This window comes from Spea bombifrons, chromosome 2, assembly GCF_027358695.1.
Source record: "Spea bombifrons isolate aSpeBom1 chromosome 2, aSpeBom1.2.pri, whole genome shotgun sequence".
Classification (NCBI taxonomy): domain Eukaryota; kingdom Metazoa; phylum Chordata; class Amphibia; order Anura; family Pelobatidae; genus Spea; species Spea bombifrons.
In genome coordinates, this window is record NC_071088.1 from 68,043,663 (window position 1) to 68,066,022 (window position 22,360).

At 40.4% G+C, this 22,360-nt stretch overlaps 2 protein-coding genes across 2 annotated transcripts in view; both read left to right on the forward strand.

The window, feature by feature from the left end:
* Positions 1-5,433, forward strand: part of DHX40 (DEAH-box helicase 40) — a 30,222-nt gene extending 24,789 nt beyond the window's left edge. The window contains exons 15-19 of the mRNA XM_053454643.1: positions 1,481-1,589; positions 2,586-2,680; positions 3,229-3,298; positions 4,007-4,235; positions 4,956-5,433. Coding sequence (XP_053310618.1) covers positions 1,481-1,589; positions 2,586-2,680; positions 3,229-3,298; positions 4,007-4,235; positions 4,956-5,095 — 643 coding nt within the window. The 3' untranslated portion in view covers positions 5,096-5,433. The remainder of the gene's footprint in view (positions 1-1,480; positions 1,590-2,585; positions 2,681-3,228; positions 3,299-4,006; positions 4,236-4,955) is intronic.
* Positions 5,434-13,575: 8,142 nt separating this feature from the next.
* CLTC (clathrin heavy chain) overlaps positions 13,576-22,360 on the forward strand; it is a 46,178-nt gene continuing 37,393 nt past the window's right edge. The window contains exon 1 of the mRNA XM_053454647.1: positions 13,576-14,118. Coding sequence (XP_053310622.1) covers positions 14,077-14,118 — 42 coding nt within the window. The 5' untranslated portion in view covers positions 13,576-14,076. The remainder of the gene's footprint in view (positions 14,119-22,360) is intronic.

Below are 22,360 nucleotides of genomic sequence, written 5' to 3' on the forward strand. Positions count from 1 at the left end.
TTTAATTATCTCTCCTCCCTTTCTCTTTATCTATTCCTTTTCTTTTTATCTCTTTTTGTTCTCTTTATTTTCCTACCTTTTTCTCCATCTCTTATCCTTTCTTCTCCTCTTTCTCTTTATTGCTCCTCCCCTTTCTCTTTTTTCATATTTCCCCCCTTTCTGTGTCTCCCCTACTCTCTCTTTATCCTTCCACTTTCTCTCTCCCTTTTCCCGCTACATCTCTTTTATCTCTTACCCCTTTTCTTTGATCCCCCTTTTTCATTATATCTCTTTATTTATCTGATCCATTTCTCCGTACCTCTCCTCCTATTTCACTTTATCTATCCCTATTCTCCCTATCCCCTCCCCTTCTCATTATCTCTCCCCTTTCATTAGCCAGCCTTATTTTATCTCTCCCTCTTTCTCTCTCCTCTTATTCAATAATATATTTGTTACACACACTCTCACAGTTGCGCAGACGTTTGCACTCACCTCAGCACACATACTAACATGCACTTACACATACACATCCATGCTCACACACACACACGCATACATGCATGTAGGCTCACAAACACTTATAAGCTTTCTCCCCCCCCCCCCCCGCTCAGCTGCAAATTGTTTTCGCTGCTAGAGCAACCTCACGTTTAACCGTAGGGTCAGGTAACCTTGGGTTATGTGACCCCGTTCTGTTCCTGCCTCCCTGGGCCAGTCCAAAATTGTTAACAAAGAGCTGGTCTGACCTGGACCAATTCGGACAAAGTCCTATAACTACCAAGTGATGTAATGCCGTCCGGCTTTTCCTGAAACATTGTGTATGATGTCATGAGCAGTCATAAAATGGTGTAATTGTAAGTTGTAGAAATTTAGGTTTTTCCCGTAGAGTTTCTGTGGAAAGATGGTAGCTCCCACATACAGGCAAATGAAAATTAGCATTTTTTGTAACATTTTTTTTTGGATCTGTATCTATATATTGAGCATCTCTGGTAGACAGCTCTGTCAATGTTCCAACTGTAACTAACTGTTTAGGGAAATCATTAATGAGACCGAGTGAGATATTTGCAAAGATTTCCTTTCAGAAGAATAGTGGTGTTTAATTAATATGTATATATTTTCAAAGTAGGTATTTGTAGGTAGTGTCAAAACTCTGAATATCAATTTTATATGTTCAGATAATATTAAAGTTGTAATTGAGCTATTTGCACAGTAATGGTGCCATCAGGCGAAAAAAAATGTTGTTCTTGTGGAACCGATTTCTTTAACCATATGGGCCAAATGGTTTATTCTAAACTTTCTTTTGTTTCTATAAAAAATGTTCCCATGTCCCTATTTTTCTCTATATAAATTTAGTTATTGAATCTCTACACTACCCTTTACTCAGTATTGTTAGATCAATAAATTCAACCATTCCTAATGAAGTAAACCTAAGGTTCTACATCTCATGAACCGTGCAAAGCTTTGCATATGTAGTTATGTATTTCATTTTATTTTATTTTGGTAGCCCAAATCCTGCTTCATGGTGTCACAAAAATGCAGTGCATTGGAGAGCTTTAAAATCCGCATTTAGTGTGGAAAAGCAGCTTAGAGAGATAACATGCAAGCTGAAAGAGGTATGTTTTTACTGCTTATCCATTTGATAGTTCTTAAGCCCGTTCACACCACTACCCCTTGGTTCCTGGTACAGGAGACCACCATTAACCCTCCCTGCGCCGGAAGTCCTGTGCAATTACATGAGTCTTCTATTATGAATGGAGCATTTCTTTGTTAAAGTTAAAAAAATAAATGAAAAATAAGAATAAATAAAATAATTAAATCACTGTGAACAATGGTTCCAGGTGCAGGGAACCATCATTAATCAAGACTTTTTTTTTTTTTTGTAATAGATGTCTCATGTCAATGAACGCAATGCTCCATTCATCCCTCGTCTGTTGTCAGAGACAGATCTGGAACCTCATACAAAATGCTTAAAATAATTATTATAACATTTTGTAAAATTATAGAAAGAGTAAAAAAATACAATCAGAGTTTAAAAAACAAGTGTACCAACAAGTTGCCAGTTGATGTAAAGTTAGATCAGCTGGATGGCAGACCATGAAAAATCTGTCTGATCTATCATAATATACGTTAAATATTTTATGTAATAAAACACAAATAATTAAACATACCCTACACCCACCTTTTTATTTTTTCGAAAATGTCTGATGCCAGCCTTTTCCTTTTCTCGAGCACCCAACTCCCATCACCCTGACCCAAACTGATAAGGGATGGCCTACAAAAGTGGGTGCCCGAGAAAAACAAAAGGCTGGCATACTTGTGAAAATGTGTTGTTTGTGATGTAAATTTGTATTTGTATAGTGTTGTACCCTGTAGTATAGTGTTAACCCTTTATTTTCTGTGTACCTTCCTTGCCTATTCTGTGTGCAGTAAAATGATCGTGTCGTATGGAGTAAATATAGCTCTGCAGTTGCATGTAATCTGTCAAACGGTCCTAAGAAACAAAAGTTTTAGCAGAATTACAAAGAAAGAAATAATTGAACTGAATAACATGAATTGTTTTCTTGTATTGTACTCCTTCACATGTTTGTATTTCTGTCTATTTTGTGTAGATAAAAGACTTTCCAATAGAAAGGTTTGATGGTCCCAGAAATGAATTGCTCACTAGGTGCCTTTGTGCTGGTTATTTCTCCAATGTAGCTAGAAGGTAAAACTCATTTTGTTGACTGTGTTTCGTTCTGTACATAGACAGATTACGATTTCAGGTACCCCTAAATACAAATATTGCCAGTATCTCCCTAATAAATAACAAATGGTGGCCATGGTTATGGAGTTAATGCAGGACAGGTGCAAATAACCACCTTTTTTTCTACATAGATGTTGGTCCACATATGTTTATCTGAGGAGCCCCTGCTCAAACAACATATTTTGGCCTTTTGAATGAAAGGATTTTCAAGGATGAATAAATGTTTTTTGCCTCCATAGTTATACACCTGAGCAACAGCCATTTACTCCCAATTAATCACCTATAGTACAAGTTACCGGTTTATGGTTGAAAACACTGCCGTTGAGCACTAAACCAGATCAGTAAACTATTGTCTCACTTACCCGATGGTTTGTGTGAATAAAAAGTAACAGACAGTATTTGTGTGCTATGCTTTTTTTAAATCGTATATTTTTTTTAGCTTCTGATGATGTAATTGCATTATAAAACGGTGTATGCACAATGAAAACAAAGCAGTGATTCTTCTTTAGGTCTATTGGAAGAACATTCTGCACAATGGATGGCCACGGCAGTATGGTGCACATCCATCCATCATCTTCTGTAAGTAACTATTTTAAGCATTTACAGATTAGTTTTCTTTAGTCAGTTACAGTAATATTGGGGGCATGGTTGTAGTGTGCAATTGACACAATGCATACATTGGAATTAAAAGAGTAGAGTGTCTAGGCTTTGGCAAATTTATGGCCATGCCAATAAACAAATCCATTATGCTGTACGTATCCTACGATTTCCGTGACATTTACAGAAGGTTTTACAACAGTGGTTGGCGGTTTTATGTGAGGGTTGTTTCTAAAATAAATAAAATAGATTGTTCTTGTGGTAAGACCACCTCCCAAACTTTGCTACAAAGTTTAAAAAAGTAGTCTTACTGCAGTAGTATTAAAGTGTACTTATCGCTCCATTCCATTGGTTGTTATGGTGACATGGAGCACCAGAATGATGCAAAGACATTTCGTAATCGTTTTGGATAACACCAATAAGCCCCAATAATACAGTATATGTTGCTGTTAAATTAGCAAAAGTTCATTATTGGTTCAGTTAGCAGGTGCAGTGTTTGCAAAATATACATTCATTCCATCATTGGCCCACATAGGCTTGCGGTGATTGCCTCATGGTATTCTCTGAATCTCATAAATGTCCAGTGTGTGATGTGACTGCAAAGTGGGACAGAATAACTACTTTAATGCAAATTTAGTGAGTCAGTATGCTTTTTCTCAGCTAAAATCTAACCCACATTTTGTATTTAAGCTCTTTGGGAAGGAGGCTCAACTGGAATGGATTCTCTTTCACAATGTTCTCGTCACATCTAAAGTATTTGTCAGGACTGTATGCCCTATCCGCTATGAATGGGTTAAGGATTTGCTTCCAAAATTACATGATATCAATGCGTATGAATTAAGCAGCGTGGCCAGGGAGGAGGTGACTGCTGAGGAAGTAAGCAAATGGGAATCCAAGAGAGATGTAAAACCGCAAAATGGTGAGATTTTTCTAATGTTCGGTTTTAATGTAGTGATCTTTTGGATTTACATTTATAAAGTTCGCCAGAACCAAAAAAGTTTTCACACTTCAAAAACAAAAAACAGTGCTGAAAATGTACAACAAATAGGGAGTTAGTCCAAAATGAAATCCTGTAAAAAGTTAATTGTGTTTCACGTATGGAGTTAAAAATACTTTGAATGCTCATTTTTTACCATTGTTTGTTCTGTATTGGGGTTGGAATATGTATTGCTTTAATACAAAACAATACCAACCACACAAGGCTGCAAGGAGAGTTAACAAGATTTAATGAGGCAGTAAGGCAAACATGGCTGCTTCATTCATTCTTGAAAATAAATCTGGGTGATTTTCTCTTTAACCCTTTTGAGTCCAGGGGGGTCAATACACATTTTCCCCCAGATGCCAAATCAATTTTTGGAGTTTCTCTATAGTAATGTTTAGCAGCCAGTAGGGGAGACGCTTGGGGTGTCATGATTAAGACTAAAATAACAGATCTGCTTAGGTGCATTTGCTTAGGCGCATTTGTGCATTAGGCGCATTTGTGCATTAGGCGCATTTGTGCATTAGGCGCATTTGTGCATTAGGCGCATTTGTGCATTAGGCGCATTTGTGCATTAGGTGCATTTGCTTAACACATTACTGAGTTTTGCATGGTTTGTTATGTTACTTACTGAGTAATATATTAAAATGTGTTCTGCAGGTGGATTACAAGCTCCTACGAATAAGATGCAGAAGAGAAATGATGATAATTCTATAATGGAAGCCAGAGCCCGTTACCTACAGAGAAAGCAACAGCAAAAATCTGAAAATGTAGATAACCAGGAAATGGAGCAAAGTTAGCATCTATTTAAGAAAGTAAAATCACCCGATATTAACTTGCCTGCCATATAAAAGAAATAATAATAGAAGAAGTAATATTTTTATCTCTGTAAAAGAATAAGAGATTTTAATGACAAGACCAGATAGTATGTAGATACATAAAATGATAAAGTTTTGTTAAAAGCAATATATGAACCTTGTATATGGTAACTTTCTGTAGAGCTGTTATATGTTGGAGGGGCCATATAAATGTCAGAAACTATCATTTTGCTTTATTTTTGGACTGTAATAGCTAGATTTGACCATTCTCACACCACATTTTTATTATTAGTATAAGATTAAAACTATGTTTTTAAAAATATTGTGCTATTTTCTTTTCTTAAAGCACATCTAGTTTTTGCACAACATAATGTTTTCCGGCAGCATAATAGCCATTTGTATATGTTCTAGCTCATTTATTTTAGCCCAATAGACTAGAGAAACTCTCTCGCTATCATACTGCCTGTGGTAAACAACACAGTAGCTCACCCAGCCAGGCACCGACTAATGAAGGTCTATGGATGAATAGACTTCTTTAGCATTGCCATAAAGAATTAGCTCGGTATGGTGTTGAAACGAAAGCACCCCAACATTATCACCTGACTGATATTTGAGTTTATTAGAACAAAAGCACAAAAACAGGTTTATTCCATGGGTGTACCATTTTAAGCAGAAACACCTGAGATGACAAAAATAAGATGCATTAAAAATATATTTTTAAAAATATAGTGTTGTAGTCAAAATATCCAAATCCGTCCATGTAGTCTGGTGAGGGAATTACTTATATCCCTGACCAAACTGCTTTGTGAGGGAGCAAACAAGAGAGCTGCACCATGGGGGCATCATTATACTAGACACCAAGACAGGAGGTGCAGGGCCCCTAGGCTCTGTTTCCCCTTGGTTTTGTAGTGATATCACTGCTGCCTGGTAATTTCTATATTATTGTTCCATTGTTTTATTTAGTAAAACAAGTTTGCATGTGAGTTAAACAATATACTATGATAGATGTGAGAATATGGACAAGTATATAGGAGACAAGACAAGAAATTCTTTATGCACCCAGAGAAGCAGAAAACATTTTGAAAAATACTGTAGCTCGGCTTAAGAGAACATAGTGGTGTGCTGGAGTAAGCACTAGTTTAACTAATGGACAGTGGTAGCATAAAAAGAATTTTAATATTCGATATTGATGTAAAAAGAATATTACGTAATAACCATGTAAAAATTTAGAATGTGTACAGTTTTGTTAAACTATACAACACTTTGTACTGACTCCAAAAAAAATGGTGTTTTTCACCAAAACAGATTTCTTCAGAGGTAAGTGTTTGTGAAATTGGATGTGAAAAGACTGTCTTGCTTAATAGTTATGACTATCAATGTGTGGGTACACAGCCGGTGCTGCCCGAGGATGCTCCCGATATAACTTTTCAGCTGGCTAGGGGATGCAAGCCCAATAGTTTTTGGTTCTGATGTTATAAAAGTTGTTGGTGGAATAGTGTGGATTATGATTCCCGAGACATGGGGGGGAGGTAGATGAGTGAATTGCTAGAAGTGTCTGCATAATGGTCTCTAAAGCCAGAAATATGGAGGGAGCATAAAAATCATTGTGTCTGTGAGCAACCTCAGTTTTAGATATTATGTATGTTATATTTGACAAAGTCTTGAACCACAGCCTTTAGTAAAATCAAAACTTTAACTTTTTTCCAAATCCTCCTCAATTTTGCTTCCATTTGAGCGCCAACCAAACCCGATGAGTTATGTATTTTACCAATATGTAGTGGCATTCTAACCTACTTTATAGTGAGCCGTTCGGCAGCCATGTCACTTACCTCAAAACAAAGTCTTGGATGTTTAAATGTACATGCCAGACTTCTTTGTCAGAAGTAAGCCGCTGACCTACTGCTGCCGACAACCTCCTGTGACTCTCCCAAGCTTTCTGTCATTCTGGGATGTTTGTAATCAGAGGGACCAGGCTTCCCCATCATCTGGATCAACCTCCGGTCGGCAGCTGACTCCGGAAGCGGTGCATTGAGTCTGTACTGCTCTTCAAAAGCAGTACACCTCCTTCATGGTGGCTGCTGTTGTGACAGCGCGGAGAGAGGTGGTCTCCCTCTCCTGCGAGGCAGCAGGTAAGTAACACCCTGGAAACATTTGGACACCAGCCCCCATATATTTTATCCCGTGGTCCAGCTCTTGTACCCACACGCACCCTCTATGTAACTATGTAATCATACATTACATAGTTACATAGTTGTATAGGCTGAAAAAAAGACAAGCGTCCATCAAGTTCAGCCTTTCCTATATCTGTTAATTTGTTGCTGTTGACCCAAAAGAAGGCAAAAACAAACCCAGTTTGGCTGTTTACAATTTTGCAGGGAAAAAATTCCTTCTTGACCCCAAAACGGCAGTCAGATTTCTCCTTGATCAATGAGCTGTTTCCCCATAATTAGATTATATCCCTGAATATTATGTTTTTCCAAGTATTCATTCAGTTGCTGTTTAAACGTCTGTACAGACTCCGATAACACTACCTCTGCAGGCAGAGAATTCCACATCCTTATTGCCATTACTGTAAAAAACCCTTTCCTCTGCCTTAGATTAAATCTTTTTTCTTCCAGTCTAAACACGTGACCACATTTATGAACAGATTTCCAGACAATGGTTTGTATTGGCCCCGAATACATACCTGAGTCACACTATTTTCCCTCCAAATAACTATAAATCATACATTTTTATCACATTATTTGTATTAAAATCCCAGAAACCAAAAGTGCTTAAAAGGCCCAAATTTGTTATAATGGAATCAAAACATTTGATACTGCAAAAACTTTTAAATGAAAAGTTACTTTTCCTCTCATTGATTTCTGGGCCAAGAAAGTTTTGTCCTCCTGAAGTAACCCAAAAGCGTTTTATCTCTGGATAAGTAAAAATTAAATAGTTCAATTTATTCCTACAGTAAGTAAAGTGCCAGGAAACAGATTACCAAACACACACACACCAGGACAGGCTCTGCCATACTGACACCCAAACACACACATACACACACACACACACACACACACACACACACCAAGACAGGCTCTGCCACGCCGACACACCAAACACACACACACACACACACACACACACACCAGGACAGGCTCTGCCACACAGACACCCAGACACACACCAGGACGGGCTCTGCCACACAGACACCCACACACCAGGACGGGCTATGCCACACAGACACCCAGACACACACCAGGACGGGCTCTGCCACACAGACACCCAGACACACACCGGGACGGGCTCTGCCACACTGACACCCAGACACACACCAGGACGGGCTCTGCCATACTGACACCCACACACCAGGACAGGCTCTGCCATACTGACACCCACACACACACCAGGACAGGCTCTGCCACAGCGACACCCAAACACACACATCAGGACAGGCTCTGCCACAACAACACCCACACACCAGGAAAGGCTCTGCCATACCAACACCCATACACACACCAGGACGGGCTCTGCCACACTAACACCCACACACCAGGACAAGCTCTGTCCCACCGACACCCAGACATACACACCAGGACGGGCTCTGCCACACCGACACCCAGACACACACACCAGGACTGGCTCTGCCACACCGACACCCAGACACACACACCAGGACTGGCTCTGCCACACCGACACCCACACACACACCAGGACAGGCTCTGCCACACTGATACCCAAACACACACACACACCAGGAAAGGCTCTGCCACAGCGACACCCAAACACACACACACCAGGACAGGCTCTACCACAACAACACCCACACACCAGGAAAGGCTCTGCCATACCGACACCCATACACACACCAGGACTGGTTCTGCCACACCAACACCTAAACACACACACACACACACCAGGACAAGCGCTGCAAAACCAACACCCACACACACACACCAGGACAGGCTCTGCCACACCGACACCCAGACACACAGACAACAGGACAGGTTAAGCCACAACGGTTATCATTAACCCCCCCCTTTTATATTTTTGCCCCTTGTGCATTAATGCCCAGCCAGCCCCTCCTTTAGTAGTAATGTGTTGCCCCCACCCCTTCTGTAGTGGTTAATGTGATGCCCCACCCTCTTGTCTATTGATGCCCCCACTGCCATGTGTATTACCCCTAGGCACCTAAGATCTTAGAGGACCATATACTGCTTTATCTAATAGACCACCATCTTTGTGAGCGCCGTCATGAAAGGTTTTTTAACTACACCAAGTTCCTTAGTACATAGTACCATGCTTGATCCCTGGTCCATGTAGTCACCAGAAACGTACTTGTCACAGAACTTTTATTTGTATTCAGGAGAGCCTGGACATCACATCATCTAAGCATTCAGATGACATGCCTTCATCTCCATCCCTTTCACTCTCATCCTGTTTTGTCTCCTCCCCCCTGACTATTATTTCCTACAGTGGAACCATAACTCCATCTGTCTACCTGCAGTTATTGACTCCATTGACAGTGGCTGCTACATGGATCTTTGCTTAGCTGACCACCTTCATGTCACTACCTGACCTAAGCCTAGTCCTTTTCACATCCAAACAACTGATAGAAGTCCCTTGATCTTGGGTCCAGTTGTCGGGAAAAACCATACCACACCTGTTCCCCTCTGTTCCCTTTAATCTTAGGTATCACCTGGTTACAGAATCGGACCCCGTGGACCAATGGACAACAGGGTTTTATCACCTGCTGTTCTTAATTTTGCAATAGAGCTTGTCTCCATTATCCCATTGCTGTGGTTTCTCATAAATCTTCAGGGACTTCTAAGGAGATGCTACTGGACCTGCCTCCCCAGTACCAAGAATTTCAAGATGTTTTCTGTAAGAAGGCTACAGATCAACTACCCCCATATAGAACTCATGATTGCCCTATCAATCTCCTTTGAAGAGCCACTATTCCTTTTGCAAGAATTTAATACCTTCTGATTCTGAACTAAGACATTTAAAAGACTATATTGAGGAGAATCCACAGAACGCCCCACCCAAGGCCTGTATTTTGGAAGCCTGAGACCTTGCAAAGACAATAGGGAACTCAATAAGATCACTATCAAGATACCCTTTACACCTCATCACTGAAATACTCAGAACGTGTCAGCTCAGCATCAGTTCTCTCCAAACTAGATCCATGAGGTGCCTATAATCTCGTATGTGTCCAACAAGATGATGAATGAAAAACTGCTTCAAGAACGAGATGGTTATTTTTAATACAGGGCTATCTATGCCTTTCTGTCTCAGTAATGCTACTGCCCCCTTTCAACATTTCCTGAATTATATTTTTAGCGCTCTCTTGGTAATAATTTATCTAAATTCTGATGTTTTTCTGCCTCTCTCTCTCTCTCTGAGCATCGAACTCATGTGACGCAAATTCTACTTGCAAAGAAGCTGCAATTAGAGATTGGCCAGTTCCAACTCCCACGAAAGCAATCATCAGATTTTCGAACTTCTACTGGAAATTTAATACAAATTTATCCAGTTTTATTGAAGCTCCTACTCGATTAACTAAAAAGGATGAGCACTTTTTCTGGACTTTTGAGGCACATGAAGCTTTTAGCCATTTGATAGATTTTCTTCAGCACCTATTTTTGTTCTTCCAGATCCTTCTTGTCCATACTTTCTAGAAGTAGATGCTTCAGGAAAGGCTACTGGGGCAGTGGCAGAGACACAGTACAATAATGTCTCTTCATCCTGTAACATATTTTACTAGAAAAAATGTCTCCCTCTGAAACTATGATGTGACAGATAAAGAACTCTTAGATGCTAAGCCCACCCTGGAGGAATGGTGTCATTTGCTGCAAGGTTATTCTCATCTGATTTCCTGTGATTTATACAGACAGTACTTGAAATATCTCTGTTTTGCCTGCCGTCTTCTACCCAACAGGCTAGATGGGCCTTGTTTTTCTAACTACAAATCACATGCAGTGCTTTGAAAACATATTTGATCCATTGGCATATTTGTTACACCTAAATGTTTTAGATCATTAAACTAATTTTAATATTAGACAGAGGTAAGCCAAGTAAAAACAAAATGTAATTTCTAAATTTATAATTTCATGTGTAGAAGGAATTGGCCCCTTACTAAATCAACAAATTAACCAAATTTAATTGATAATTGTGTTCAATTTCACTAGCCACACCGAGGCATGATTACTGCCAGCTCTGTTGAATCCAAACATCTATTAAACAGAACCCCCATCTGGCAAAGTGAACCAGGCAAAAAGATTTTTGGGCTAATATTTTGTGGACTAACAAGTCAAATGTGGAAATTTTTGGAAACATGGGTCCCTTTATATCTGGTATAAAGCTAACAGCGTTCCACAATAAGATCATACCAACAGTCAGTGGTGGTAGCAGCGTGATAGTCAGGGACTGCTCTGCTGCTTCAAGACTTGGGCCATGTGCTATAATTGATGGAACCATGAATTCTGTACTTTACCACAAAATATTAAAAGAAAATGTCCAGGCATCAGTTCGAGATCTTAAGATCAAGCTCAGTTGGGTTATGCAGCAGGACAAGGATCTGAAGAACACAAGCAATCTCTACCTCTAAATGGCTCAAAAGAAACAAAAGGAAGGTTTTGGAGTGGCCGATCAAAGTCTTGATTTGAGTCTTATTAAGATGCTTTGAGCTTAAAAAGGCAATTCATGATTGAAAACCCTCCAGTGTGGCTGAATGAAAACAATTCTTCTAAGAGGAGTGGGCCAGAGTCCATCCACAGGACTGTAAAATACTAATTGCCAGTTACTGCAAACATTTGATTGCAGTTGTTGCCATGAAGGGTGGCACAACCCGTAATGGTTAAGAGGAATAACTTTTTTTCACATGGTTAGTATAGGTTTTGAACACCTTTGCGCCTTCCCATCCAACATCAATGCCTGACCTCACAAATGCTCTATGGGATGAATGGGCAAAACATCCCACAAACACTCCAAAATCTTGTAGAAAGCCTTCCCAAGAGAGTGGAAGCTGAAAGTGGGTACCAACTACATATTGATGTCTATGTATGTCCTAAAAGTCCCTGCTGATGTAATAGTCAGGTGTCCCAATACTTTTGTCCATATAGTGTACATTGGCCCTTTCATAATTTCTGAGCCATTAGAATTTTGGATTGCCTTCTACACAATTTTTTGTTTGGTTCCACAACCTTCCTGAATGGCCTTTGATAGCACAGACCAGAACCTGTTGGTTGATGCAGCATTGTGAAGATATGGAATTACCAAGTTGAGCTCCACTTCAACATTAATCAGACAATAAATGTTGTGGGTATGAGAAATAAACTTCAAATATATAAAACCAAGATCAGAAATCAAAGCTTGGATAATGTTACTTCATTCCAATGCTAAATTGATCTAAAATTAACATAATTTGGCTAATTTATCTTTAAGTGAAGGCGAAAATGGAGAACAACGTAAGAAGAGGCAAACTGTGCACGAGCTACATGGCTTGTAGAAAAATACTGTTGGCGCCTATATGGAGCAGCCGGTGAAAACATCTGCCACAAAGCCTGTTGCGGCCTACACCAGGAATCAAATATTGCATGAAGAGATGCACATTCAAAGGAAAATGACCCCCCCACACACACACACACACACTGATTCATGTAACTTAAATCATGCATGGTCACTCCTATGTGTAACAAAGTAATACATATATTTAGATGAATAGGTAAATATTACCAACTCCATTTAGTAACCACTATGATGTATTAATAGTTGCAGTGTAGTTAACATATCTACATATCTGTAAGATTAAATGTGAACTACTTGCATACCCACCCAATCATCAGTTCCTTTTTACGTGGGTTTAAAGGGGCACATCTACTCCTCTGGTCTCAAAGTAGGGAGAAAATATGCCAACCTGCAATTGTACTGTACTGTAATGGAATGCTGGTTACCTTGGTTAATGTCAAAACAAATACACCTACAAAGCTATTACTATGGTTACAGCAACATAATTACCAGCCGCTGCCTTTTGAAATATAGTTTAATTAATAATACCCACTATAAGAAATACATCTCTACAAAGTCTAAGTTAATTTTTTTAAATTAAAATCAGATTTTAAATTTTCTAGGGCAAAACTTTATATAGGTATTTTAGCAACCTAGTACACATGCAACATAAATATAATGACTTACTGACGAGTGTACTGTCTACAACTGACAATCTATATAAAAACGCACCACCATCGCATACGTACTATGTAGCTACAGCTGAAATACCCAGCGAGCGCTACACAGGGTGACATTCAAAAGACACCCACTGAGCGCATTATCAGCAAAATATATGAACCAGGCAGCGTCATATGACCAGGAAGCCAAGGCCAAGGTAAATGGCCGGAAATGACATCACGTCACGGAGTCGCATGATGTGGCAGAATTAAAAAAAAAACCTGCAGGGATTAAAAATGAATCCCGAATGTTCTGCTTATAAAGCATCATTGCAAGCTTCCGCTTTAAGTCCTAGTCGGTCTTTACGTCCCATACACAGTTCACAACACTATTACAGAGCTCAGGTTTAGGCATTGAAGGGTTCAGAATTGCAGTTACATTTTGAGCGTATCCCTCCGCCGGGCGTTGGGAGGTCGGCGGCTAGTTTGTGAGGGAGGGAGTGTGGGTGCGGTATCCTTGCGCGCGGAGGAGGCGGGGCGGTGGCTGTGGCAGAAGCTGTCGCTCCGGATTGCAGAAGCTGCTCACCCGTTTCCGCCATTGCGGCTTCTGACTGAGAGGCACCCAGCTTACGGACGGGGAAGTTGTTTATAAGAGACGCAGAAAGACAAAACAAAATCAAACCCAAAACATTGCCCCTATCTTTATTGGTTTTCTTCCTCCCCTTTACCTTATAATCCCAAGTGTGAGTAAGGCGGCCGGCGAAAGACAGGAGGTGACAGCGGGAGGCAAAGAAGAAGGAGACCGGAATCAACATGGCTCAGATCCTACCCATCCGCTTCCAGGAGCACCTGCAGGTAAAGGCCGCCTCACCCACCCACCCTGGGATGAGAGATGCAGCTGCCGTCACCTCGGCCCCGGGGTTTGCCGGAAGGCGCCGCATACCTCCCCAACCATAACCGCTGTTTAGTCCAACCGAAACCTGCCCCCGCTTCACGGCCTGCAGGTCATACAGCCTACGTGCACCTGGCGCCGCTGTCGTCAGGACCCGAGGCCTAAGGGATTCACCGCTTCAGGGAATGGGCTTACCCCGCGTCCTGCTCATTCATAAGCGCTACTCCCCACCCCCAATCACCTTGATACATTTCATATACATCATCACAATCCTCTCGCTCGAGTCCCTAGTAGTGTCATGTCACCCAGTCATTGATATAGAACGACCTTACACCTCCTTCCCATGTTTCACTTGAATGAATCGGGTGGTGTGCTGCTGAATGTGTGTATGTATATATATATCTATATATATCTATGTAGGTGTGTGTGATAGATATATAGCCAGTGTCGGCAGTTCATTTTTTTCAGGGTTTGGTTGGTTACTGAATGGTTTGTCCAAGATACTGTTGTGAATAAAATAATTCATCCCATCCTCCTAATATTTGTGTGTGTGTGTGTAATATATATACATATATATATATATATATATATATATATATATATATATGACACCCACACTGTTGATTTGCTGTCAGCACCAGTTTTATTAGTGAGTTGTACCTGTAATGTACATTTGAATACTTGATGCACTTTCTTTTATCAGACATGTCTTTATGGTGGTAAGGTTTGTCATACATAACCTTTCAGTTTCCTTGTCACTCCTTTCTGGTGCTGGCTCCAGGCCTTTGAGCTTGTTCTTCGGCTAGGCCATAAACCGAAGGCGGAAGAGATGATTGCGTGTTCTTCTGTAGGTGTTTGAAGTACTTAGTGAGATTTCGAACAGGTGAATGAGAGAGTTTCATGCATTGACGAAAGGGAGTGCCAGTGTGTCAGGGATTGTGTAATGCGAGTGCACCGATGAATAACTCCGACGTAATAATAAAGTGCAAAGATATATAGCTTCAATTCCCTGAGCTCCTTTTTTTATTTCAGGAAGTCTTTTATCATTTTCCCTGCTTGTGACTCTGCCTTTGCGCTTGTCTGCATTTAAAATTTCATTGTAAATAGTGACTATATGCTTGTTTTTCTCATGGATCTACTATATGACCGCAATCTCAGATAGGCATAGTAGTTATATTACGTTAAATTTACATTTATAGAGCTCCAGCAGATATACGCAATTCACAATGACAAGCACAAACTTTGAGATTCTTGTGATCTTTCTATTGGAACAAAACGGAATAAATTACACTAAACCGTTAATGTTGGTGTCCTTATGCTAACAAAATCTGAGTTTCAGCCCGGTGCTTTTTAATATTGATTTGATTCCTTGCCATCTGTGCTTCTAATGTTTCTGTGTATATGTCTAAGGTTGTGAAAACACATTTAAAGCTGATCTGTCATGGTTCTGTTTTATATTATTAGAACAATGATATAATATATTTTTATAGAGCATCACCATAGTCAGTAGCGCTGTACAACGGGTATATAAAATCCCCACTGCGCGTGCATTCAAATATTTGATGTCCTGACAAAAAGAAAGTAATGAAATGGCAAATGAATATGCATAACATATACCATGTTTCGGACGGGACATGGTGGCTTGTGGGTCACAACGGTTTTCGTCAGTCTTCATTGTTTATAGTTGTTTCCAGTGCCTTGCTTGGCGCCCAGTGATGTCACTGTGGGCAGATGAAGCTGCCACAGCTTATGGGCATTTTTTTTTTCACGATTTGTTTGCTGGGACGAGATAATTATTTATATAGAAGTATGGCAGATCTGCTTTAATTGTGTGGAGAATTTTAACCATTGTGTTCCAAACTGTGCCTAACATGAAAATCCTTAACATTTTGTCAAAGTAGGTCTAAAAGGCATAATGGATGTAGCCAGTTTTCATAGTACCTCCATATGAGAACAGATGACTCGGTCATCCTGAAACCTATTTGTGAACAATGTCTTATAAGGACTGGCACAGATACATGGTCTATGATCATTAGGTTCCATTCAGTCTTCAAACAGTTCTTAACCCCAACCCCCCCACATTCTATTTGACTAATTAACACAGATGGCATTGTCAGGATGGCCAAGTTACTCATTGATCCTTCTGTCTTTGTCCGGAGTGATCCAGAAAACCTGTGTTCCTGAACAGTGACTTTGGAACCTGCACACCATCTATCCTGTTAAAGTGTGTTTGATTTAAAGTAGGTCTGTCACGAATTCCAAGTCTAAGTTTTGCAACTGAGTAAATTAAAACTGCATATTGGTTTATAAACCTTGTATGGAGACCATAGGCTGCAGCCATCTTACGGTCTTTGCTGTTTGCGTGATTCATCCAAGGAGAAATCCTATTGCCTTTTGGAGTCAAAAAGGATTTTTCCCCCCTGATTGCAGAATTAAAAGTAGCTTAATTAGGGTTTTTTTTTCCTTCTTTTGGATCAAGAGTAGGAAGGTTAAGTAGAAGGGTTGAACTTGATGCACTTAGGTCTTTTTTTCAACCTTATGTACTATGTGATTATTCCTTCCCATTAAGTGAATGGTGTCTGTTAGCTTGCCAATGTTTGCTTCAGCAACATTGTAAACTTGGGGTGATGAGAAGGGAGATAACAGGGCAGGCGATTGGATAAGACTAGTTTTGTTACTTTATAAACATACATCAATAGCACAAGCTGATGCCGGATGAAATCAATGGGACGTCCAGATGAAAAGGTAACGCATTTTTTTTGCCGTCCATAGAACAAAAATAAAAGCGTCGAGCGGCAGACATTTAGCACGCGAACCCCGAGCTAGATGCTTGCCGTCTTTCACACAGAAAACACGCTTTAAAAAAAATTCTCTGCTGCTGACCGTCTGTCTCTCGATGCTTTTGTTTTTGGCCTATAGACTGTAATAAAATGTTAGTTTTTACCTGGACTTCCGCTTGTCTTTCATCTAGTCTCGGGTCATTTGTTTGGCCCTGGAACCAAGTCCCATTGGCGTTTCAGGCCCCCCCCCGATAAAGGAGGAATAACTTCATTTATTTGGGGACTTGAGCTGGCGTATTGGATTCTCATCATACCTGAAGAAAAATAGCTAATCAATCAAGTTGCAGGAAATTTTTATACACGTGTCAATGCGAAACGCTGCTAGGATATTTCCTTCCATAGTTCCTTTTTATTCTACAATTCTTCAGCGATAGATATTTATTTTGGGTAAAGCAGAACTTTTCCGTTGTGCAGGTGCACTCGTTGGACCACGTCTTCTGTGTAGAAGGGCGCATGCGCTTATACCCACCTCCAGCCTCACTTATGTGAGCACGCTCGGGGGGGCAAATGAGACTGACAAAACCGATACATTAGGTAAAGAGGGGCCTGCTCACAAGCTAACAATTTAGGGTGACCAATAACGGATTAACTATAAAAGATAGAAGATGCTTCATTCTCACAGTAATGATTTTTTTTTTCCTTCGCATGGTTTGTTACACTCAGAGGTACTTATTAATGTGAGCTTCTGTTTTTTAATTTTCCTTAATCTGTGGTAACTTTACTGAAGAAACGGATGGATTATGTTCAAATACTCCGATTACTATTAAGACCGGCGGCGACTGTACGTCGCAGCCTGTCCATCATGTTTGGCCTTGTTTAATATTGCTTCAAATTTTGCCGGCTCTGGGAAAGATTAGGCACTAAGCCGTTTGACAGCGGTATTTGAGTGCAAACGTTTTTTTCTTCTCTTTTTGTAACCGAATGCTTCGTGTCACTTGATTTTAGTCCGCGGTGTGTAATAGCACACCAACCAGCAATGAAAGAATAAGAGTAGCATTGTAAACCGGTGGATAAACTCGGGTAGTTAAATGTAACAACAATGCAACCGTAGCAGAGTGTAACAATTGTTAAAAGGGGGGGGGGTGGGTTCCGGATACTTTTTTCTCGTTATGAGGAAATATGAGTTAAGGTATTGTGCGTCCCCCGTAATGTCATATACAGTATTTGCGGCTCGTATCAATTTATTAAGGCAGTAAAGGAGTATACAGACCCCTCAGAGTCTGGCAGTTCTTACACCTCAACGGAGTCGCTTTGGCATTTCACAGGACGCTTGCGTGTGTCAAACGTATCCTATAGTTTGCATTGGGCCTGTAGACTGTCCCTTTCAAAAGACCGAACACCCACCAGCGATGAACGCGTATTGGTGTACTTCTTAGAAAGCGTTATGTTTTTACGTTACCTGCCAAACCCCCCACAGAGCTACAGCCACTAAAATCACTGACCTTAAAGAGCCCCCATTGAAATTCTTTCTTTCTGCAGAGGGGTCTTATTAGATCCCCTGGAAAACCCAGGCGAGCCAGTGCTGAAGCCGACTGGCATTAAGTGTCCTCATGCTGGGCAGGGGATGAGTTAAATGTAAGCAAAAAAAAAAGGTAAAATATAAAGTGAAACAGTTTTCTCACATCCATTAAAATACATATGATATCCGGAGTGCATCTTTAACAGCATTCCCGTCCAAGCTCTATGGTTACAGTATTTCTTTAGCCACTGTCTGCCGTGTTATTATGTTGCGTGGGGCAAATTATGTGTAAGCTACAAATAAACTGAATGAAAATAAACGTTCACCTTTGCCTGTCATTCTGAAGCAGTAGTATGTTTTTTGTAAATAGAATTTAGCCATAAGTCTATTTTAGCATTTGCATGAAGGAGCCAGCCTGACATAGAAACGGATACTTTATCTGTGCCTAGTACCGATGGTGTGGATGATTTATTAATGAGGTATTCCGATGACATAATTGATTGCCGGTCCAGGCGAAATGTATCTAAATTGGCTTTAAAACTAAATGCAGCGAACGCCAATGTTGGATGTTGTCAGATCGGAAAGAGCATTCGTATTGCGCTTGCCTTATTTCAATGGAGATGTGGCTCTCTTTATGTTGTGTCCTCAAGAGGCATTAAACCACAGTAGTCCCAAACCCTGGAATGTAACACATTAAAGGGTTTCACAAATGAGTGGATGTTGTGGCCCGCTGAAGGAAACATACATGATTTGATCAGTATATCATGATGATGAAATTACCAGCAATCTTTTTTTGGTCTTGTAAAGACTTGGTGGCCATAAACAAAGAACTGCCACAGCGTTTTGGATCCTTGGTTCATGAAATCATTAAATGCGATTTTCTTGCAGATATTTGTTTTTAATGTAAGGGGCGGTTTTACATTATGGAAGTTGGGAAAAGTGGCAAAAGGTGCCAGAACAATGTATATTTGTTTCCTGTTCTGTAACTTTCTCCTGACCCTTACAAAAGAGAATGTGAGCAAATCCATTGTCATCAAATGGAGATCAGAGCTTAACAATAGAGGAGTGATAACTGAATAGGATATAATTATGCCGAGCTAGAGAACAGGAAGTTAAGATGGCTGCTCCCACGGTATGCACAAGGTCATTTTCCAATATTGAATATTTAATCTCTGCATCCCTGTATACTACATCTAGTTGTGTACTTAAATTGTGATATCCAGAGAACGTCACAGATCTTGAAAACGTTAAAGAAATTTGAAGTGCAAATACAAATCCTTGGTAATGGGTTTCACATTATTTGGAATGGAACTCTGTAAGTATGTTAGGTATGTCCCTTTTAAGAAAACTGACTAATAAGATGAACTTAGACATCACGTGTCACGACGACATGATACATTATATGTGTAAATGAACAGATTAAATACTAGTACATTTAGCCATCGGGCTTGACGATACTTGATTAATATACGAGTAGTATTTTTAAGGAAAACAGCCGAATCTTTATATATGAAAGCACTTTACAGATCCCAGGAGCCAGGTTTATTCTAGATTTTAGGTCCGGTTCATAACTTTTCCCATTGAATATAATGGGAAACTCTGGGTGTTCCTCTTTCTGACACAAATACCAAGCAGGCTCATAGTGTCTTCACATACGTATTTGTCCAGCCGTAGTATATGGGAAATAGATCATTTGTGTCTCAGCAGCCATGTATTTTTTCTCCCTCATGCACATACCACACTTGCTTGCAGTAATCCAATAGTGTGACCTTTTCAATGAAATACAGACCTAACCAAACGATTACAGCTGTCAATGTTCAATATGTGGACTATACATTAAGTTTGCCACATAGGCCTGGTTGATGGAAAGAATTATCAAATTTGTTTCATTATCTTTGATTCAGGGCTTAACAAACCCTGGGTGCCAGGTTGCCATGGTGACTAGAAACCACTTCCGGCTGCCCAGGGATTTGCAGGGCTGCCATCATGAATCTAGGGGAAGCAGGTGCCATGAGGCGCCCAGTGGGGTCACATAAAGTACACCATGTAACCCTCTGGATGCCTTGCGTCACTCGCTTCACCATGCACCTGAAAGAAAGCATAGTGTGCCAGATTCGCGATGGCAGGAGCGTGGCAGGTGAGAGGGTGAGTAGTGTATGTGAGTGAGTGTATATGTATAGTGCTGCAGTCAGTCTGTGAGTGTGTTTGTGTACTGTAGTGTCAGTCAGTGTGTATGTGTGTATATGTATAGTGCTGCAGTCAGTCTTTGTGTGTGTGTGAATCCTTGTGTATGTGTGATACAAGTACAGTATAATGCTAGAGTCACTGTGTGTATAAATGAATAGTGCCAGAGTTTCTATATGCATAGTATTAGCCTGTGTGTGTGTGTATAAAAGTGCGAAGCTAGTGTATATGGTGTTTTACAGCATTGCATTACCATGTGTGTATGTCAACGTATAGAGTTAGTGTGTATATTAGTGTATGGGTTTAGCGTGTCTACATGGGTGTAGAATGTTAGTGTGTGTGCGTGTTACTGTAATGTTAGTGAGCATGAGATGTTAGCTTGTGTCTGTTACTGTATGGTGTTGGAGTATGTAAATGTATGTTAGTGTAGGGAAAGGCTAGACAGAGACCAGGAAAATAAAAACATGATGGGGGGTGGATAGGGACTGGCTCCTGCTTTAATTTATCTGCGGTTTTCTTTGACACTTTGAGATGTTTCTTTGTTGACCTTGACATAGGATGAGATTAATGTGGGCTATGTCGCCATGACTGCGTTGCTCGTTATCGACCCGTCCTTCTGTTGGCACGCTTATTCCCGTTTAACATTTTTTGGGGGGAGTTTTGGACTTTGATGTATCTGGCCTGTTCTTCAACTGCTGTTCAACACATGGTTAAAAATGAAAAAGACTAATTAAAAATCTATTTTTCCCCTCTGACATCATAAACATGTTTGAAACTATATTTAAATGTTTATTGGTTATCATCCTTAAAATAATTTTGTCTACTGTTGGTTTCTGTAAGAAGGAGGCTACTGGTTCTATGAACTGCGTTTTACTGGAAAAACGAGCTATGTGTGTTGCTCGAGTACTATTAGCCTTTTTCCCCCCGCCTGTTTACTTAGCCACGTTCGAACAATTGGTGTGTGCGTATACTGTATATGTAACAGAGGTTTTGTATATGCCACGCTTCCTCCATGTACCGTTAAACGGTTACGTTGCAGCACTCTTCAATAGCTATGTTTAAGTCAATGTACTTTGGTTATGTGGCACCATTGCGTTGAAGGGACTCTCCAGCCGTGCCCCACTCCACTCTACAAATGCCTTGGGGGTGGGGGGGTTTGCTTATATCAATGCAGGAGAGCATTTTCTCCCTTTCTTTTGGCCTCCAACGTCATACAGTGCATATGACAGTACTTCCACAAGAGTTTCATATGCATTGTTAGAAGGCTCCCTGCGACTTTCGTAAACATAAATATGGCGTTTATTCACTAAAGTGCGAGTTTGCTCGAGAGCTTCATTGTGCAACATGAAAGCCAGCCCCAGGTTCCTCTCTTAAAAAGGGCCGGCCAGTTTGCCTATTGTATAGTTTCATTGGGGAGGGGCCTTCTCTAATTGCTTGCAAATCTCCTTTGATTGTTCCACCTGAGCAGGTTCATGTCCTCCCATGAAATTACAGTTCTGTAATCTTTAAGGAAATCCTGCGATCACGTCCAGTCGCCACCTAGTTTGCTAATTTAGCAAACCAAGCAGAACTGCAGCCACGTAAATGCTTACAAAGAAAAACGTGAAAGTGCTGCACAGTTCCTGTTTGAAATCTTGGGATGAGTAGAAAAACTGTTGTACATGTTCTATATTCCAACCTCCTGGCTTCCAGCGAAACTACATTCTATGGCACACTCAGGGC